At 39.3% G+C, this 21,976-nt stretch overlaps 1 protein-coding gene across 2 annotated transcripts in view; it reads left to right on the top strand.

The window, feature by feature from the left end:
• The window catches only part of pkn1a (protein kinase N1a), a 59,580-nt gene extending 37,883 nt beyond the window's left edge, over positions 1-21,697 (top strand). For both annotated transcript variants that reach the window (XM_041983229.1, XM_041983228.1), the window contains exons 5-23: positions 66-186; positions 4,081-4,226; positions 4,559-4,772; positions 5,176-5,370; positions 5,538-5,647; positions 5,772-5,915; positions 6,205-6,280; positions 7,701-7,836; positions 9,144-9,228; positions 11,146-11,225; positions 11,530-11,605; positions 13,534-13,625; positions 13,806-13,982; positions 15,842-15,904; positions 16,418-16,494; positions 16,627-16,769; positions 17,147-17,254; positions 17,397-17,477; positions 20,170-21,697. In XM_041983229.1, coding sequence (XP_041839163.1) covers positions 66-186; positions 4,081-4,226; positions 4,559-4,772; positions 5,176-5,370; positions 5,538-5,647; positions 5,772-5,915; positions 6,205-6,280; positions 7,701-7,836; positions 9,144-9,228; positions 11,146-11,225; positions 11,530-11,605; positions 13,534-13,625; positions 13,806-13,982; positions 15,842-15,904; positions 16,418-16,494; positions 16,627-16,769; positions 17,147-17,254; positions 17,397-17,477; positions 20,170-20,373 — 2,328 coding nt within the window. In that variant the 3' untranslated portion in view covers positions 20,374-21,697. The remainder of the gene's footprint in view (positions 1-65; positions 187-4,080; positions 4,227-4,558; positions 4,773-5,175; positions 5,371-5,537; positions 5,648-5,771; positions 5,916-6,204; positions 6,281-7,700; positions 7,837-9,143; positions 9,229-11,145; positions 11,226-11,529; positions 11,606-13,533; positions 13,626-13,805; positions 13,983-15,841; positions 15,905-16,417; positions 16,495-16,626; positions 16,770-17,146; positions 17,255-17,396; positions 17,478-20,169) is intronic.
• The last annotated feature ends 279 nt before the right edge of the window (positions 21,698-21,976 follow it).

Below are 21,976 nucleotides of genomic sequence, written 5' to 3'. Positions count from 1 at the left end.
ATATCTGTTATATTTTCATACTTCCTGTCGCATGACTTCCTTCTTGCTGTTCCTGTTTGACGCAGGATAAGAAAATGCTGCAGACGGCCCAGCAGATGCTGCAGGACAGCAAGACCAAAATCGACATCATCCGTATGCAAATTCGCAAAGCTGTTCAGGCCACTGAGCACAATGATGACACACAGGGTGAGTCTGAGCATCCGACTACTCTAACTTGTACTTGTCCTCAGTAATCAACTGGTTAAGCCTTAAAAATAAAATGAGATGAAGATAAAATGTTGAAGCCCTATAAAGTAAACACACCCCCTTGAACACTGCATGGAAAGCAGAGAAAGGGTGTTAAGTTGTCTCATATTTATACAGTTATAAACATTTTAGTTCTCCACTTAGTAGCATTAGGCCTGTCGCGATAAGCAATAAGTCAATTAATTGAACGATAAGAAAATAAGAGCACGATAAGTTTGCCGGCCGCGATAATTTTTATTAGTCCCCCCTTTACCATAAACTGTGTATGACAATAGGTTTCACTATGGCGTATTTCGACTCAACGCTCTGGTTTGTTGCGGAGTGATCTCTCTGGTGTCATACTTGACTGCAGCATGTTGCAGCACGAGCCGGTAAGCCGCATTTGTTTTGCAGGGCTGCCAACACGCAATGGCCGTGAGACTTGCGCATTTAAGTGGCTTCTCACGCTCTCGCGCTAAACCTCCGATTCTCATGCTGAAATATGTAAATAAGTCGAATGGAGAAATAATAGATGCAAGCACCTCCTCTTTTATCATTTCGCTGCTCCCCACATGTAAGCAGAACACACACATCTAGCTTACGACGTCAGTACAAAGCCCCCACTTCCTGGTCTACCGTAATAACCCCTGTAATCCGCAGGCACATTACGCAAATAGAGTCAGCCTATATACTAGTGTTGTGCGATGTGTCTAACTTTGTGTGTGCGATCCAGCAGCTCAGTGCGCGTGAGAGTGAGCGTGAGCGCAGAGGGAGGAGAAGAAGAGCTTATGAGGAACGAGAGTAGCAGAAGAAGAAAAGGTGTGAAGAGAAGAGACGGAGCGGTTAGGCAGAACAGTCAGGAAAAACAATAACGGTGCGTTATAATAAAGCCGTTTCTCAGCACAACCGCTGTTTCCTTTTTTTTATGGTGCTCCACGCCGTGAGCGGCGAGAGAAGAGAGTAATTGGGAGTTAACCCCGAAGCCAACTCCACTTCGGCCCTGGAGAGGACGGATCTCCCCCGTGTCCTCCGACTACTATCGGCGGATAAGAAGCGGGAATGGTTAACACTAGCGTATTTGACAAAATACACATTAAGAGCAATGCCGGCTAATCGAGAGGTTTGGGAGGATTCCCAGTGGGCTGCATTACTTTTGGGCCGGCGTCCCGGCTTATGTGAAAAAGGCGCTTTTATTTATTTAGTTTATTGATCTTTGAAAATGTGTACTTGCATTATTATTATTATATTAGTTGAGAATGGTCTCAAAATGACACATTAGCGCTTTGCGCAATATTATCGTTTATCGCGATAATTTCTGAGAAAATTTATCGTACAGCTAAATTTGTTATCGTGACAGGCCTAAGTAGCATCCAAACATCCAAACCAGGGGTCTTGAGCTCATTTTAATTGCAGTTTGGTCTCCAGTGAGCCGGACTAGTAAAATAACAACATAATAAACTATAAATAATAACAACTCTTAAATTTTTCCTTTGTTTTAGTACAGGGATGTAAAAATACATTATCAAGATGTTTACATTTAATGAACTATCCTTTTAGAAAACATTATAACCTGACATTTCTTAAGTAAAGTTAGCACAGTTTTAACAATATTTTGCCTCAGTTACACATTTACATGTTTATCTATTTTTTAAATATATTTTATATTTGGAAAAAAATATCTAAGAACTATATCATTTTTATACATTCATGTCAAAATCTTTAAATTTGTAACTGCGATTCCTAATTTATAATTATGGGCAGATGAAAGTCTGACAGTATAATTGTGCTTTATGTGGAGCAAAGTAACATAAATGATGAGAACCAGAGCAGGTGAATGGGTTACTACAGGGCAGTGAGTCCTGTGGACCATTAAGGCCTCTCTGCTGGGAATATTAGCCAGCTGATGACAGTCACAGGGGGTGGGTGGTCTGGGGAACGGAAAGACTGAAGTAAAAAGCAGATTTTTAAAGACTCCCTCAGGGGATATCTTTGCCTTTCTACCCATGTCAGAGTGAGGGAGCTGATGGCTGTTAAGAAATTGGGTATTTCAAGGCAAAGAGGACAACTGCCATATGGAGGGATTACGTAAAACCTTTTTAAGGGCATTTTTTAAATTTTATTTTTATCTATCTGCATAATTTATGTGGAAAACCTGCAGAGTTTTTGATAATGTCCAAATTTAGGACTATACTTGATGTTATTGAGCAACAATATCATGCGTGATGCGGGATATTGTAGTTACTTCTCTGTCTCTACTTTAGATTTAAAGTCTTCCTTGTAAGAGCCCCCTTTACAGAGGGCAGCATGAAATATGTGCAGTACAGAAGATGCTAGGAAGCACCCATCCTAACATGTAGCACACCAAAATGACAGGGAGAAACTCAGCTACTCTACTAACCACTGGCATCCAAAGCAACAAAGTTAAAAACCCAAGCAATTACATGGGAATGCAGCAAAAACATGAGAACAGCACTGTCCACTTTAGAGCTTTTGCTAATTTTTCCTCATCAAGCAAACCACACATACAAGGTGTCTTATGAAACCAGAGACCGATTACAAAGATGTCTGTCTCATCTTTCGAGACCGAACATATAGCCCTTGTAGTTGCGAAGATATACTTATTTTCATTCATTAGATATGTCATTTCAGACTCAACAAACAGACCTTGAGAAGAAGAGGTTAAAGCTTGATCTCACAGTCTGGTTGTAAATATGTGTGTTATGCTAAAAACAAACTTTAATTTCAGTGATTTCACTTTAGAGTTCCCACAGCTTCACATAATATTTTCCATGTTTTTTTAAGCAGACGTGTAAACAAACTGACATGTAGAGTCAGTGTTTGTCCTCAACTTGTCACACAGTTATATTTAGACCTTATGCTCTGAGATTACCCCCAAAACATTCTTGAAAATACTCAGAAGGATGAAAAATCAAAGCTTTCTCCTCTTCAGAATAGGAGACAGTTACGTAGCTTAAAACAAACACAGCTGTTTCTTACTTGTCTTTCAGGAGCAGCCCTCTTCTCTGTTCTTTAAACCACTAACAAAGCCTTGAGGTTGTGTGTATAGTGTACACACAGTCAGTCTGCAGGCACCACACCCGGTGGAAGGGTCATCTAGGAGGGTCTGGGCTCCAGGCAGAACACCTTATTAGGAGATGAAAGCCTGCGCACCATTCTCCACTCCTATCCCCCCTCTTCCTTTCTATCTCTCTTCGTGTCTCAGCCAAGGTTTTGAAAAGCTACTGAATCAATAAAATCCTTCGTGATTGCTCGTGTTTGTTCTGCTCTTCATCATATCTCAGTTTTCCAAACTTATCTGTCATCTCTTGCCCTCTTCCTGTGTTTTTACCCACTTAGCTGTAAATGTTTTTGAGAGGTGCAATTAAATCTGTGTGTAAGTGAAGGAGTTCGGCTTGAGGGCATTACACCTCATTTTCTGAATGACTGTGGCTACCACATCTTTACTTTTTCAGGTTCCCTTTGATAATACTGGGTTGACCCCCCTTATTACTTCAGAACTGCCTCAATTGTCGGTGTCATAGTTTCAACAAGGCGTTCAGAAACATTCTTCAGAGATTTTTTTTCCATATTGACATGATAGCATCACACAGCTGCTGCAGGTTTGTTGGACAAGTCATCTTGTACATGTCTACATGACTAAATGTACTGAGTTACTGCCAAATGATTAGCTGATTAGATAATTGTGTTTGAACAGGTGGACCTCACAGAGAGGCCAGTAAATATGGATGCACCCAATAAGAAATGTAGGACATGGGCGTTTTGACTGGCAGAGCAGTCCTTGTGGTCTTGTCCAACATTATCATTTCTGATTCTCTGTTTTTACTTCCCACACAGGTAACCACGACCTCTGTGGGGTGGAGCTGCGTATTGAAGAGCTGAGACATCACTACAGGGTGGAGCATGCTGTTGCTGAGGGGGCCAAGAATGTCCTCAGGCTCCTGGGAGCCAACAAGGTTCAGGACAAGAAAGCTCTGTCTGAGGTTAGACCAAAAAGAAAAAGTGTCAGAATGTCCCTCCATGCACTTTGACATCTGTTTTTCATTATCAGGCTGTTTATTTTCCTGTGTACATCTCACATCTGAAAGCATTGTTACAATAACAACCCTCCTGGAAGCTAGTCTAAAATATTTACCTTAAACTAAGTTTATTTAGTTTAAATTAATTTTTAAAACATGACATCCAACAATGCTGTCATCAGTTATATAGTATTTGCTCGAAAAGGCAAACAGAGGAGAAGCATTTGATTGTTGTAAATATAAATGTTGGTTATGTCTACATGATGATTTAAAGCCGTTGTGTTACTGCCCTGCAGGCGCAGTCTCGTCTCAGCGAAGCATCTCAGCGGCTCGACCTGCTGAGGGACTCTCTGGACCGACGTTTGGCAGAGCTGCCAGAGGACCATCCTAAGGCAAGCATCATCAAAGAGGAGCTGGTTTTGGCCTCTTCTCCTGCCTTCAGCTCCCGTCACGGTGCCCCCTATCTTCAAAACCAATACAGCACCCTCAACAAGCCCTCACCTCTTACTGGTATGTTACAACGCTTCAACGCTGTAACATCCCCTAAAACTTACTGCTTAAGACCAGCCTTGCCACCAGGTTCAGATAAAATAGTTTAAGTGTTATTTAGAAGTTTTCTAAATGTATAATTGTCCACTTTCATTTATTTAATAGCTTGTTTTTCTGCAATGCTTCTCACTGATTTTCAGACCAATGCAAAACTTGTTTCTAACCAAGTTAGAAAACTCTAAAACTCCTCGACTTTAAGCAACTTCACATAGTTTAGTCATTTATATGCTCGTCTTCACAAACGAAAAAGTATGTCTATGTATATTTCCAACACAGTTTCTTCTTTTGAGCTTTCAAAAATCAAATTTCATGGCCTGCTGTGTTAGTCTGCAGTTAGTTGTGCTTTTGTTGCTTTCTTCTTCAGGCACCTTGCAGGTGCAGCTGCTGGGCTGTGTCGGGTTGTTGGAGGTGGTCCCAGGTCGCAATAAAGGCACAGCTGTCATGCTGCCTAGTTACAGCCCTGGAGACACCAGGTCTTTCATGAGAGGAAGCAAAGGATTGTACGGACGCAGCGGTTCAGTCAGTGGAAAGACACCCAATAAGATGGACGAACTCACCTGTGAGCTGTTTTATGAGTTTGTGTAGTGTTGTGACATTTTTATTACATTTCATGCATTAACTTAGCAAATAACACTTGTTGATCAATAGTTAAACTATATATTGTATTGTTTTTGTTATTTATAAAGATACTATCATGAAAAAAAGTAATTTATTATGTTTGTGTAGCTGAGGTGAGTGCAGTGCTGAAGCTGGATAACACAGTTGTTGGCCAGACAGCTTGGAGGACTGTGGGAGAACAGGCCTGGGACCAGACCTTCACTGTGGAGCTGGAAAGGGTCAGTGTATTCACACACACACACACACACACAGATCTGCTCATAAACACTTAATAAATCAATGCCATCATGGCAAATGTAAATAAAACTGTTTGACACCTCTGGGTGGATGTGTGTGTTTCAGTCAAGAGAGATGGAGATTGCTGTTTACTGGAAGGACTACCGCTCCCTGTGTGCGCTCAAGTACCTGAAGCTGGAGGAATTCCTGGACAACCAGAAACACAGAGTTCAGCTGGAGCTGGAGCCTCAGGGTCTGCTGCTGGCCGAGGTACACACCAACCACACACTCACACACATCACTTTTGTACAACCAAAACAATAAAAAGGTAAAATAGGAAAAGGGAAACCTCTATGTAAAAGTGGGCGTGTGCAGTATGTACTTACATGCTGTACATGACAACTGCATGCTATAAATACCACAAAGTACTGTATTCAGATCTTTGTGCAAACATCTACCTACAAGCTGTCATGCACCTGTGCTGGAAAACACAGCCTCGATATACTTAAAAAGTTCATTATTTTCTATTTTCATGTTTTGTTTTGTGCATTTTTTCCAGGTGACCTTCTTTAATCCAGTCATCGAGAGAGTTCCTCGGCTCCAGAGGCAGAAAAAGATCTTTTCTAAGCAACAAGGTGGGGAGTAACAAAGAGTAGAAACACTAAATCTTCTCTTCCTTCACCTGCCTTATCACCTGTTATACAGAGAAACATGTGAGGCAACAAACAGCAGTTTAGTTACACCTGGCTGGTTTTATCTTTGTGAAACAGAAGAACGTCACGCTGCTATTGCTCTTTTACTTCTCTATTTTATTTGCAGCCATAGTGCCCTCTAGTGGCAAAGTGTCTTTATAATGACAAGTTTCTTAGGAAAGTGCTACATCCAGAAATTAAGCAAAGAACAAGATATTTAAAGTCCTGAGAGGTTATTCAGCTCCATAAAAGACATTGTCATGAACTACTAAAGATTTTTCCTTTGATCATTAAACTATTGTTGTTTTAATTTTTACCCACCATAAAATTTTGACCTTTTACCAGAGCTCTTTTTGTGTCTACCAAATTACTCTTCCCAAAGAAAATAAGATAAGATAAACTTCAGTGCAACAGCTGCTAATGGCAAGGGCTAGAAACAATAAAGAAATAAAAATCATAAAATAAAATGTAAAAAAAGGGCAAAAATATACTAAGAAATAATCATAAGAATTTTTTCCCAACAAAGCTTAAATTTACATAAAAAGGCATTATTTGTACTTTTCCAAATGAAAGCAAATACATTGCAACAACCAGGTAACAAACCATCAGTTATTACAAAAAAAACAGTGTCCAGTAACCCTGTTCAAGTAGTCACCAGTCCATTTCTTCTATTTCCTGTGAAAGGTTGCTTCTCTGGTCCTCAGGCAGTAACTCGTCTTTTCCATTTCTCTACTTTCTAATAAATGGTTGGGGGTACAGTGGTAACAATCTTTCTAAAATCATTACGAGCGTTACATCCCAGGAAACCTACATTTTCCCAAAAAGTTAGAATTTTTGGGCACAACCAAAAGATATGAGAGTAATTGGTGCTCGTGTTTCCAAACTGCCTCCTGCACAGTTCCTGTGATTGAGATCATTTGCTTTTAATATGTGGTGTAATGAAAAATCGGATAAGGTTTTTCCAGTCAAATATTCTCCGCTTAGCTGAGCTTGTGGATGACTACTGTGCACTCTATGCTTACCACCAGTCCCCCTGCAATATTTTTGTTCAGTTTTGTCCTTTTGACCTGATAAATTTTGGGATTTCTTTTTCCATCTTTTATACAGGCTTTAGTCAGAACATCTTTCACTGCATTACTTTAATTATTTTATTATAGTAATCTCTTATCTGAAGAAGTCCTTTTGTAGATCTCCAAAACTTTTAAATCTACCCTTGTTACTTTTTCATTTATGACACAAGTGAAAGTAAAGCAGTGATTTTTTTTTTTGTAGTAATTTGTGTGCAGTAGTCATCTAAATTCAGTTAACATATTTTTTGTAAATGTTCATTAGTGCCTCTGGATGTGTGTACATGTAATTCAAGGCAAGGCTTTCCTGCGGGCTCGTCAGATGAATGTGGACATTGGGACGTGGGTGAGATTGCTTCGAAACGCCATCCCCACTGTGAACAACTCTGGAACCTACAGCCCCAATGCACAGGGCTTATCTGTCAACTCTGGGTGAGACATAAACAGCAAACAAAATCCTAAATAACAGCAGCCCACAGATGTACACGTACACTGATTCAAGACTACAAACATTCTGCATCTCTAGTGGCATTTTTAATGGCCATCAGCAAGCTCTGCTATCAGAGGCATTCACTCAAATAGGTTCATTTAGTCTTCTTTCTTTGAATGTATTTCACTGTTTCTTCTTTCAGACAAAGTTTTAGGTAGTTTTTACCTCAACATGTTTTGACTGGCATCTGCAGTCTTCCTCAAAAACGTCATGTGACCACTGTGATGTGTTGTCCATCAGCTGTTATTCCTTGGCCAACCTGATGGATCTGACAGACATGGATGTGAAAATTCACCACAGGGATGACGGCAGCATAAAAATAAACCACTCCAATCAGCATTTACTCTGGACATCTGACCACCCCACAGCACATAAGCTATTAGTTGTCAGAAAACTTGACGAACAGGCTAGGATTATAATGGTGCAAAAAGACAAACAGGAAGAGGGGGAAAAAAAACACAAACATCTGACATGTACATTATTGCTGCCAATACCCAACTTGGGCCAAAAACAAGCAGAATAGTGATCATGCCTTACATTAGAGGTATAATGGAACCAGTACAAAAGGTAATGAGGAAAAACCACAGCTACCGGTACATCCCAAAGACAAATGCACCAGGACAAAAATGCAATATAATATCTAAAATACGTGCAAATCATGAAATAAAACATACATGGGAGAAACAGGGATGTTATTAAAGACCGACCCGACACTGCTTCAGCACACCTGACTCAAATTAAGTCTCAATAGCAAAAAATGACTCAATTACAAAAGAAACAACCACATCATGGACTGGGACAACGCTAAAATCATCTGCGCCAGATGGATTAAAGAGGCAACAGACATCAGCAAGCAGGCCAAGGACATAATTAACCAGAATGAGGGAACTGTCACACACCTGGGACTCTGTCTGGGGCGGGTGGTGTTCTGGCCAACCTGGTGTATCTGTCAGGTTGGCCACGCCAAGGAATAACAGCTGATAAATGACATGTCACAGTGATCAGAAAACTGCAGACACCAGTAAAAACATGTCAAGGCTAAAATGAACATCTACCTAAAACTATCCGAAAGAAGAAACAGTGAAATATATCGGACTCGTCATTCCTTGAACCTTTTTCCTTGTGGTACCTGGGCAAGAATAAAGCCTGTGATTCTTTCTTTGCCCCGTGTCTAACAATCCTTTCGTGTTTTGTTTATGTGTGTTTGTCCGTGTGATTACGACATCGTGTGTCTGTGTGGACTTTCCAGGGAGATCTCAGTGGAGAAGTTGAGTCTGGAGAGCGACTCTCCAATAAGAGGAGATTACAAGAGAGACACGGACACACACACTCCGGTGAGACTGACAGAAAGAGAGGAAACCCAAAAAATAGGGGAGGTGTGTGGTGAGGGTTGGTATTTGTGCTTTCAGGCTAGTTTAGCTTTTTATCTGCATCGCTTCACTTTAGTAACTCTCTGAAACACAAATCGAAACTCCTGCAGCCCATAGAAGTGCTGAAAACACAGATTGTGAGTTAAAGCGCATGTTCTTGTTTCAATTTTCTCTAACATCTGCACTGTGATGAGCTCTGCAGCCTGGGCACAGCAGCAACAAGAGATGTTGTTTTTCCCACTTCAGTAAATCTGATTTGCCTAAACTACCCTCTACCCTAAGGTTAATGTGTCTCAGATGAAATGCAGGAAGCACAGAGCTGAAATAATCTTTTAACTAATTGAAAAATAGCCCTGAAGTGTAAAACTTATGGGTGCTTTAGATCAGAGTGCAACTCTTCACCCACAGATTATTAGTGCTGATGATCTTTGAGACCAACATTTACTTTTTTTTTTTCTACTCTGGACAGCAAAAACAGAGTGTTTAATCCAGAATGGACAGATTTCTGTTTATGCTTCCACCTGGAAGCTCTGCAGTGTGCTGCATATGCTCAGAAACCTTTAAGAGGTGCAAATGTGAAACATGTTTATAAGAAAAAACATATATGATCTGAACAAATGAACCCACTGAGATCTGAAGTGAGATAAAAGAACATAAGTGGAGGTTTATGTCCAGTGTGACCAGTCCACCAGGATCCTCATCCAAACATTTATTGCCCAACAATGTAGTCATCATTGTTTCCTTGGAGAAAAAAATATCATTTACTGATGGAGGGATTGTCAGAAAATGCATGTGCAGATGAACTGGAGGAAAAATAAACAAAAAATGGTTACAGTCTCACCATCGAGTACATATGTATGAAATGGTCCTTCTCCAGTCAGGTCCAGGCTTAGAATCTGGAGCTCAGCTCCTCACTGAGGAAAAACCGGAGGAGTTGAATAAGAAGAACTGAAACTATTTAGTTGTTGAGATTGATCAGTGAAACTGGTTGAGTGAAGTTGTGAAACAGAAAAGGAAAAATTCAAGTATTTTCTCCCTTTATTTTTCAGTGGGTGTATTTAGAGAGAAGTGATTAATGCTGGTCACTAGAGGACATTACAGTCAGTAGACATTCAGTAAAATCTTCCCAGCCCTTCTTCTCAGATTGTGTGTAAAATGAAGAAAAAGCATCTGCGAAATGATGAATAAACATGACATGAAAGCTATCCCAGAAAACACTTAGTGAGTAGGTGTGGACAGTTTGATGATAATTAACACGCCGTTCAGCTTTAATCACAACACTACAACTTAGAACACAAAATTAGGGTTTTTAATCACCTTTGTTCAGAACCAGTAAATTCCAGATCCAGTTTCCTTCCAATCAATAGTTTTTATGATTTTATTTACTTTATTACACAGGACTGATTTATTAATTTACCTTTTAATCCTTCCCAGTAACCAAGTTCAGGCTGATACAGTTTAACTTTTGTCTCTGTAAGACTGTTTCTAATTCTCTTAAATAAATCTGATAATAATTACAGAATTCTATGTCTCAGGACTCTTTCCAATTGTTACAGTCATCCCGTAGGAGGCGAATGTGGTTAAAAATGACTACCCAAACCTGATTACAACAAGTCTACGTCTCATGTTTCCTCTATCATAGTGTCACAGTTCATCCATCTAGTTGGAAACAAAGATGAATTCAGAAAACTGGCTGGCCAATTTCCCTGCAGCAGGTTGATAAAAATGTGACCTTAGTGTGGAAAAAAATGAAATGACCATTTCCTTGGAGATGGAAAAATACGGCATGAGTTTAAGATACAGAGCAGACACTATTTTATTTTTTATCCCACCTTTGCATGTCTTATCCTTTATGTCTCTTCCTGATATCTTCTCCAATAGGACCTTCTGCCAGTCGTCGAGCCCCTCCCTTCCCGAGATCTCATCCCCGAGTCCCCTGTCCGTACTCAGTCTGTTAGCAGGTACACACACTGAAACAACGTGTCATACACATTCACTGTTAGAGTATAAATATTTCTTGTTGGGGCTCTAGTTCTGGTTCTGAACTGGAAGCAGTCTGGGTCGTTCTAATGTCCACTCAGGATCAGTTGTAAATTTACCTGATCTAAGTGTGAGAGTGAATGATTGTAAACAAGTATAAATGATGTACAGGTTTCCAGTCACCATCGCTTTTATATGTTTCTATTTATTTCTAAAAGTCCTGTTTGTCCTCCATCAAGTATGTGTTACAGTTATAATGTGTTATATTTGGTATCCACTCTCCAGTAGGCAGAAGAAAGGTCCTCTGTCCCTGCAGGACTTCAGGCTCATCGCTGTGTTGGGAAGGGGACATTTTGGGAAGGTACTGTTCAATAAACTGACTTTCTTTATGCTTAGAAAAAGGTTTGCCAAACAGTTCAGTGATAACACAAAGCAGTGAACCTGTTGCTCAGTATGTCTACAGATACAAACATCCAGCAAGGATGTTTGAACACAGTTTGTGTCATTTAAAACGTTTCACAAAACATGTTTAAGTCATCCATTTTTTCTTTTTTTTTTCCTTTCCTTTTCTTTTTTTTTCCTTTTTCTTATTTTTTAATTAACTTACAACCTTGATATGTGTGTTAAAACTGCTTTAGGTGTCCATAAAGTTTGATTTGAATTTATGTTTTTATATAAATGCCTCTGACTTTAAGGGTCGTCTTTTAACTTTAATTTGAGGATATGTCCAAGTTAGCTTTTTACTACATAAAACATTTTCAGGGACTTGCATTGAATTGGATATAATAGTGTACATATAGACTCAGCTCCACAGTGGTCAGCACCGTTGCCTCATAGCAGGGCGGTCACTGGTCTGAGCCTCGGCTGGGGAGGTGGGTTTTAAACTGGGGCCTTTCTGTGTGGAGTTTGCGTGTTCCCCCCATGTTTGCATGGGTTCTCTCAAGGTACTCAGCTTCCTCCAAGAGTCCAAAGACATGGATGTGGCTAGGCGAACTGGTCACTCTAAATTCTCCTTAGCAATGAGTGTGAGCAGTTATTTCATCATGTTGGTCCTGCGATGGACTGGTGACCTGTCCGGGGTGTACCTGCCTCTCGCCTGTAAATGCTGGGATAGGCTCCAGCTTCCTTGCGATACTGAATTGGAATGAGTGGTGTAGAAAAAGGGTGGTTGGATGATATTTTGTACTTCCACATGATGACTGCTTGAAGCCTTCAATCCAAAGATGTAAAGACTTCTTCTTTTCCTTTACTGCATCGTACTTATTCATCATCATTCATTCAAAAATAACAATGAAATCAAAAATCGCAGTGTTGCAGTAGGTAGGAATGATCTTGAAGAAGTGTCTCACTGTTTGCTCACCGTATTGTAGAGGATGTAAAGAATCGTCCATTGTTTTCATCAGCTTGTACGGTGTTCTACGATAAAAACAAGAGTCTCTTTCTTGAGCATCTTGGTTTAAAGTAACATGGAAACATCTTTTAACATTAGAAACTGTTTCCTTTCATTAAAACTAAAAGTGCATGTTTACAAGCTCAGGGATTGGACTGAACAAAGTGTGTGTGTGTGTGTTACGACCCAATACTGTATAGGGGTATGATTGGGTGCAACAAAGAAAGAACGTTGAGGACAGATGGTGAATTAAAATAAGCACATTTTATTAAAACCCGTGAACGGTGAGTGAAAACCTGTAACGGAAAATACACAAAATAAACAAGTGCTGGGGTTAGCGGACCTGCTGAAAGAAACAAACCAAACATAGGCCAGAAATCCACCGAGTGCAACCCACAACATAACTGCAACTCGGGGTGAAACCTAAAACCAAATAAAAAGCAGCAGATCCATAAACTAATTTGACCGTTGACAAAAACACTCTAACCTAGCCCAACACAGAACTAATCACAACCAAAGTTAAACACCACAACACACAAAGGTGATTACCACGACACACAGCGTGAGCGGGAAAGCGGCCTGAGCCATTCCAGCTCTCCCCCTCTTGACTGGCTGCTGTGGCCGCCTTTTTCAACCTTGGCTTCCTAATAAGCTGCAGGCTGATTGGCTAATCGTTGGACCAATCAGAAGGGAGGAGACTGAGGTGTGTTGGTTCCAGCCACTCCAAACCATGGATGTATTATAGGAACTATAATATAATAGGAATATAGGTTCTTATAATACATCCATGCTCCAAACAGAGCCTCCAACACAGGCAATCAACGGCAGTAACGAGCCGCAGCTGCCAGCAATCGGCAGTGGCCGTAACAGTGTGTTTGTGTGTGTTTGTCTGTGTATAGGTGTTGCTGTCAGAGTACAAGAAGACAGGAACAATGTATGCCATCAAAGCCCTGAAAAAAGGAGACATCATTGCTCGGGACGAGGTGGAAAGGTGTGAGGATGTGTTTATTCTTCCGTTCATATGATTGTGTGTTTAGCCATTTTTGTGCACAGAAATCATCTGTGGCTCTGCATCTTAAATCACCATGGTTACACTTCATCTGTGAGTTTACCTTTTTACTTTTTCTTGCTTACGCTATTTTGCCTCTTCTACTGCTGTTTCCTCGCCCAGTCTGATGTGTGAGAAGCGCATCTTTGAGATTGTGAACATGTCGCATCATCCCTTCCTGGTGAACTTGTTCGCCTGCTTCCAGACATCAGAGCACGTGTGTTTTGTGATGGAGTACACAGCCGGAGGAGATCTGATGATGCATATCCACACAGACATCTTCAAAGAGCCACGAGCTGTGTATGTAATCTCCATGTTTATATACATGTGTGTTTGTAAAAGAGAAGTTATTTTTTAAATCTTGAGAGATTTATTGATTACTGTCCTCTGTACAGTGAGAAACTTTATCAAATCAAGATGGCAACTGTTTTTTTATTTTTTATTTTGAAAGTTTTTGCTCACTGTAATTTACAAGGAGGGGTTGCCCAGCCTAAAGAGACTAAGCAAGAGTTAATAACTGGGCGTTTTACCATAGAATCAGTTGGCTTTTGCACTGGTATTTTCCCACTAAATGAACTTGAGTTTACTTGCATGATCTGTACTGGAGAGACAGGAACAACTTAGTGAATAATAGCTGTTTTTGTGCATATGATGCCACTTAAAATAATAACTTTGTAAACCAGACTTTTCTCTGTTGTATCATATTTGACTGCGAAAGAGTTTTGGTTTTGTTTCTTGTTCAGAAAATATGACCAACACCTGTTATAAACAATCAGTGTTGCCAGATGCACCATAATTATCATATTTGTGCAATAATGAAGCCCTCTGTGCGATGTACAATCAATAATTCTAAAAATACCATAATGTACAATAATTTGGTCTCTTCATTATTTGGCTAAAGCTGAGGCTACACACAGCATAAAACTCATGCTGCTTTTTATCAGAGCCCAACATTGCAACAAGACTCTTATACCATTTACTTGATGTTTTAGTTCAAAGAACATACTTTAAGTTTGTATTGGTGTGTTTTTCATGTTAAAATGCATCATTGCAAATAGTCTTGGTGCCTTGTTTTGTGCTTTTTTCATCAGGGTAAGTTTTCAGGTTAAGTGGTTAAATATAGGCTTCTTTATTAATTCCAGAGAGAAATTTAAGTGTTAGATCAGTTTATTACTAATGTGTAAACAAGGTCCATCTCAAGCCATTGATGGACCAGGACCTTGTACATCAGGACTATTCAGTTCAGTCCTATGAGGGCATCAGTCCTGCAGGTTATCAATCCATTTAAATCAAATTAAATGGATCCAGCAGCCTCTGAAGTTCTGAATGATGACTAATTATTTTGAGTCAGGTGTGTTGGAACAGGGAAACATAAAAAACCTACAGGACTGCAGCTCTCGTGGGACCGAATTGAATGACCCTATTCTACATGATGATTAAAGATAAGCCAAACAGAAGATGGTTACTGGCAAGTATCACTTATATGGGCTGTTCAGTGCAGGCCTGAGCTGCTGTTCTGTATGAGGTGCTTCTTTTCAACCATTCTGCTAGATTCTTTATATAGTTTATATATATATATATATATATATATATATATTATTGAAAAATAATAGAATAGAATAGAATATTAAAAAATGATGGTCCTGAGCCCCAACAGGATGTAAATTGGGTGTGTACAATAATTTAACTCGAACTAAAGTATTTTTAAGCTCCTGGTACAATACTTTACCATTTCCAGTTTGGCAACACTGGAAATAATATTAAAATCTTCTGAAAGGTTTTTCACACTCAGACTGTTGTTTTATAACCGATGTAATAGATTTGTACGTGTTTAAGCTGCTTTATGTAAAAAGATTTAAGAATAAAGTCACGGCTTCCTGGCAGGAAACAGCAAAAAAGGGAGAGGGATGCTCATCAAACCAAGTCTATAAACTGCTGGAGTGGACTGTAGTAGTTAAGTGTGCACATTTGATTTAAAACCACCAAATTCAGTGTATTACTGGTGTCCCACCCAAAGTAGTGACACAGCTGTTTTTTAGCTATCAAAGTACTTTTAGTCAAGATCATTGGAGGTCTAAATAATGCTCTTGTCAATAATGAGTTTAACATTTTCTACTCTTTCAGTGGAGTTTGTGTAACATGTTTTTCTTTGGCTTCAGGTTTTATGCTGCTTGTGTGGTTCTTGGACTTCAGTTCCTTCATGACCATAAGATTGTATACAGGTGAGCCAAGGCTTCGCTGTCCACACTAGACACTTGCTACTGCTCTGCTGTGTTCTAGGTGAATTTCTGTAGAGACCACTTCTGTAGTAATCTCACATGTCTAAGCTTTCTGTAGAGACTAAGATACACACAGCCCTTGTAGTTGTGAAGATACACTTCATTTATTTTGGGTTTTTCATTTCAGACAAGAGGAAGAAAAATAGGCCTTGTAATGAAGAGGTTAAACTTCTGAATGAATGAACCTGAAATGTCCACTTATTTATGCAGGATAATTATATCAGAGGATAATTATTACTAATTCCCGTGGCACCAGCAGGTTTACATTTGTATTTGTTTTTTGCTTTTGTTTTTTTGTTTGTTTTGTGTGTGTGTGTGTGTGTGTGTGTGTGTGTGTGTGTGTCTGTGTGTGTGTGTGTGTGTGTGTGTGTGAGAGAGAGAGAGAGAGAAAACCTTCTGTATTTGTTGAAATATTGTAAAGAGACATTTCTTACCTATATCTCTTCTCTTTCCCAGAGACCTTAAGCTTGATAATCTGCTGCTAGACACAGATGGATATGTGAAGATTGCTGACTTTGGACTGTGTAAAGAAGGTGTGTGTCTGTTGTTTGCTTCTGTTAAATAGGACAAAGGTTTCTCAAAATGTTGCAGCCAGAGGGTTTGGGGGAAAAACCTGGGGAGCAGCTCTTAAAGAGAAAAATGTAAACAGTTTCATCTGTCTGCAGGAATGGGTTATGGAGATCGGACCAGCACATTCTGTGGTACTCCTGAGTTTCTGGCCCCAGAGGTCCTCACCGATACATCTTACACCAGAGCTGTGGACTGGTGGGGTCTGGGGGTCCTCATCTATGAGATGTTGGTGGGAGAGGTGGGAACAAACCCACACTCAAAGCTGGATGAGTTTTTGCGTGAACACACATTATAACTTCTTTAAGACTGATATTATATTCATCTGATGATCTGTGTGCATCATCTGTGTGATTGTTTAGCCAGTAAAATGCCAGTAATCTACAGATAATTACAGTATATTGATCCAAACACATGGGATGTTCAGGTCTTTTCAGGTTTTAAATGTGGTTGTAAATAAAAGAATCCAACACATTACACAGGTGTTAAAGTGATTAAAATATATGTACAATAGCTCTCACATACTGCAGTTAAAATATTGCTTTATGAATTTCAAGTCTTTAAAACTGGTCAAATTGAGTTTATTTCACTTTTTTTTATACCCTGTTTGTTGTGTAGTCTCCATTCCCAGGGGATGATGAAGAGGAGGTGTTTGACAGCATTGTGAATGATGAAGTCCGCTACCCACGTTTCCTCTCCACTGAGGCCATCGGCATCATGAGAAGAGTACGAACACTCACACATTTTCTATCTTGCTACCTTACACACAAACTCCATAAAACGTTTTCTTTACATAAATCTGTCTGATAACACACTGACATACAATCACACGCTACCATCATCTCTTCTTATTCTTGTGTCCGTGCAGCTTTTAAGAAGGAATCCAGAAAGGAGGCTGGGATCTGGAGAAAAGGATGCAGAGGAGGTGAAGAAACAGCCATTTTTCAGAGTAAGTAAACTTGTGGGAAGTGTTAAGTGATGTAGCCAAAAAATATATCTTCCACTACGCAGAACATATTGTTCACTTGGCTGAATAAATATCACAATTACAAATAAAAGAGAGCTGCTAAGTGGTACTAAATAGGTACACACAGAAAATAATTTTGTCCCTGGACCCCCAGAGAGTAAATTTTATTTTATCTGACTGTATGAACTTCTTTGGACCACTAAACAATTTGGGTGGATTTTTTTCTTTTCCAGTGGCTTCCTTTAACATGGAAGCAATAATGTTTTATTACTTTTCCTTATTGTACAGTGTCTTCTATTTAAATATGGCAATTGCTGTGTTGGGTTGGAGATCAATATTAAGAGGCCCTGGAAATGTTTTAAAAATTGTAGAAGCAGGTTGTCTGGGCTGGACATGGTCAGAACATATGGGTTGAGTCAGCAGGACTGTTTCAACACTGGTCACAGCTTTCATTTGTGTTATGATCTACTTCCTGTCCAAAAGAAAAGACTTGGCACCTGAATTTACCTAAGCACATAGGTAAGAGTCTCCCATTGGATAATTACTGCATGGATGATGATGTTTCAGCTGGCACTAAGTTACTTAACCCTTGGTGATGCAGTGAGGAGCTTTTCATTTCTTAAACAACTGTGTTGGTTGTGGAAAAGATGTTTATCTGTTTCAGAAGGGTCAAATCATTGGCATCAAGCAGAGAAAAACATCTAAGGAGATGCTGAAACTACTAAAACTGGATTAAGAATGTCCAACTCATTATTAAAAACTGGAAGGATAGAGGAGAACCATCCTTCTTCAGGAAGAAATGTGGTTGGAAAAAAAATCTTGAATGAATGTTTGGTGAAATCAAGTCATAAAAAAAAACACAGTAGAACTCAGGGCTGTTTAATAGTGAAAGTAAGAGTGTTTCCATGTGAACAGTATGAAGGGAACTCAAGGGATTGGGACTAAACAGCTGTGTAGCCTTAAAAAAAACAACTAATCAGTAAGGGTAATCGGGGGAAAAAAAACTCCAGTGTTCTAGGGAGCATGAAGATTGGACTCTGGAGCAATTTATGCCTTTTATTTTTGCAGAGCATCGTCCTCATCCAAATCCAGTTCCTTGTCTAATTTGTCCACTCAGTCTGCGCTGACCTTTGCAAGGGTGGTGTTTTTTATTACAGTCATTAATTCTTGAAATAAATCTTTAAACATTGAATGGAGTTCCTAACAGATCATCTAAACCAGAAAGTGGTGGTATGTACGAAAAGTTAGGATCATGACGCTGAAGGAAGTGGCAGACTTAAAAATAATAAAATAAGCTAAAGTGAGGGAGACGAAACTTGCAAAAATAAATTGTCAAAGCTTGCAAATATACAGTTTATGTATGTCTTTAAAATTATGAATGGCTTGTGTCTGCTACCTCTTGAACAATTATTTTAATCGTGTTCTAGGCTTCTTACCATCCCATGTGAATGAAATAAAAACCTAATAGAGATTTTTTTAAAAAAAGTAGAAAGGTAAAGTGGGATACACTGAAATAAATGAAGAAATTTGGCAACCACTTTAATTTTGAGTCAGTTAACTTTCCCTACTAGACATGGGGGAAGTGGTTTCTATTTCTTCAGGTCTCTTTAAAAAAAAAGCAGATGTTTCCTTTATTAAGAGTCTTCATGTCTTTTTTTTAATATTAATGCACAAATATTTTAAGCTGCTTTTAATATTGGTATTTTTACACAGAATGGTCATGTGACATTTTCTACAAATATCTACTGTTAATGCCTTAATGACAGAGATTAATAAATACAGTTTTGGGGGGGTATTTTACCATCTCTGTAAGCAGAAAAAACATTGCAGCTGCAAAAATTAAGTCTAAACTGATCACTGTTTTAACAGTCTGTCAATGAAGCAACAAGAAATAAATGATTGGATTTATTTGAAAAAAGAAAAATAATAAGACATGTTACCATTTTAAAAAGAAGTTGTGGCCATTTAAATACTGATTTTAAGTTTATATTGAGTATTTTTATGTAACATGAAGCCTCTCAGTCTTTGACACAGAAAGCAGGTCTACAACTCGTCACATGGCCGGAAAGCAGGCTGTGGCTGTGCTGGCAGTGGAGAAAAATGCAGCCTTATACAGCTTCTTCAGGGGAAACAGTTTATCTAATGCAGCATACTACTACGTATGGTACTTTACTTGCAGTTCCAGCATGTCATTAGAGCCTTTCAAGGTGTTACTGCTTCAACACACCTGAATCAAATTATATGGATCTAACAGCCTTTCAAGTTCTGCACAATGACTCATTAATTTGAGTCAGGTGTGTTGGAGCAGGGATACATTGAAAACATGCTGGATCGCGGCGCTCGTAGGACCACACTGAGTACCCCTGGCCTAAGAGGTCTGGAGTTGGTGATCCTTGGTTAAGACCCTCTTGGAGAAGCAGCAATGAATGTTTAGTGTTTAAAGCAGCTTTAGGTTTGGATAAACTTAGCATAGCAATTAGCCTGTTACCCATAGGCTGATACTAAGTAAAGTGAGTATTTCCCCAGAAGTCCTGACAGATCTACTTCATGACTCTGGAAGTGCAGCTTTATCCTGTTAACCCAACACCTTGAATGAAAGCTGAAAAAAAATCAGCTCATTCTGAAGTTGTAGTATTAAGGTTTTTTTCATCTCCTTTTCTTCATCTCCCTCCAGAATGTGGATTGGGAGGCGCTGCTGCAAAGGAGGGTGCCCCCTCCCTTCGTGCCATCCATTCGCAACAAAGAAGACGTCAGTAATTTTGATGAGGAGTTCACCACAGAACCTCCAACACTCACACCTCCACGCGAGCCCCGCTCTCTCTCCCGCAAAGACCAGGAAGGCTTCCGGGACTTTGACTACGTCTCTGACCTCTGCTAGTAGACTAAAGGAAAACCTTTTTTTTAATTTTTTAGGGCGGTTTTGTGCCAGCCCGACAATCTACTGACTGTCATTGCTTGTCTGTGGTCAATTACATTGTGAATGAATGCAGACAGAGGACAGTCTGGGTTTGGTTTTGGTTTTAAAGATTGTGGACTAAGATAATGAAAGAAAGTACAGATAGTTGTAGGGGTTAGATATTTTATCACAGTGAAGGATAAACAAACACCCCCTCTCCAGTCATTGTACACCAGTGAGTTCTGTAACTTTATAAGCCTTTAAAAACCCTCCTCCCATCTTCTTTGTGTGTCAGTGTAGTCACCTGTGCAGCTGTGAGGAAGAACTTACTGTGTTTTTGTACCACTGACTGTTTAGGGGTTGCTCAGTGGCCTCTCATACCAATGCCTTATATTTCTACTTGTATTTGTTCCTCAAAGAAACACTTTGCTTTTAATTTTGTGGTCGTTTCTATACAGCAGCAGGAAGACGGAGCCGGTATGCTGTAGAAAAAGGGGAAAAGGTTACATCCAGAGGGATCTGTGCTTGGTCATTATTGTTCTTGCTATATGGAATTTTTTTAACTATGGGGTAAAAAGCCACTGCTTGGACTGCTTTTATAAGTCCACCTACTACTTTTTTTAAACAATGCTGCTTAGGTTTTAAAACAGTGATTTGCAAATCAGTCATATTTAATAATGACTCATTGGTGCTTTATTAAGCACCCTGCACAACATTTCACTTTTAAATTGAACCTTTGACTGTTTGGAAGATCTAAACTTGTAGCACACACAACCATCAGCATGAAAGCTATGTGGCACACAGATTACTGAAACAAAAACTCATAACACTAAACTGATGCAACATGTTGTTCCAGGTGTTATATATCCAGATGTTAACACGCAGCCTGGATTTGTGAACATGAAATAAGTAACTTCCCTCCAGGACAATTACATTTTTAAACTTCTTTTTAGTGTCTTGTTTTGAGAATTTAAACCATTTACAGGTTACAAACTACAGCCACTAGAGTTTCAGTTCCAGACATTGGATGATATCAAAGTACTTGCAGAAGATCCTTAATAAAAAAAAAAAATTCTCATCAGATCCACTCGGAGAACTAGTGGAAGTGAATTACAGTTTTTGCAATACATTTTTTTTAGGAACAATATGAGTGAATAATGGAAAGATGAATGTTTAATAAACACAAGCAAGCAGTGAAAACTTATGTAACCTGCTCTGAGTGCAGGAGGGGTTTGTTATCAACACTGTTTGTATAGTTTGGATTTGACTTATTTTGTGTATGATAATACAAAACCATTGAGCAAGTGATATGACTTCTTTCATAAAGAAATCCTGGAGAGAATTTGTCTGGTTATTGTGGCCATGGGATCTGGGAGGTGTCACTGAAGTGAGAAAATGGTTGTGCACTGATGCTGAAGAAAGTTTGAAATGCATATATAAATGATTTCATAGCATCTCTACCACTGCAGCTCCTGTAGGCTGCAGTGGTAGACTGTCTGCTTCCAGTCTGCAATGGTCTGACTAAGCTAAAGTGATTCTGAAACTAAACTACTAAGAAAAAGCCAAATGCCAATGTAAGGGTTTT

The sequence above is a fragment of the Melanotaenia boesemani genome, chromosome 4, assembly GCF_017639745.1.
Source record: "Melanotaenia boesemani isolate fMelBoe1 chromosome 4, fMelBoe1.pri, whole genome shotgun sequence".
Taxonomy (NCBI): Eukaryota; Metazoa; Chordata; class Actinopteri; order Atheriniformes; family Melanotaeniidae; genus Melanotaenia; species Melanotaenia boesemani.
This window is presented reverse-complemented; position numbering and strand designations above follow the sequence as displayed.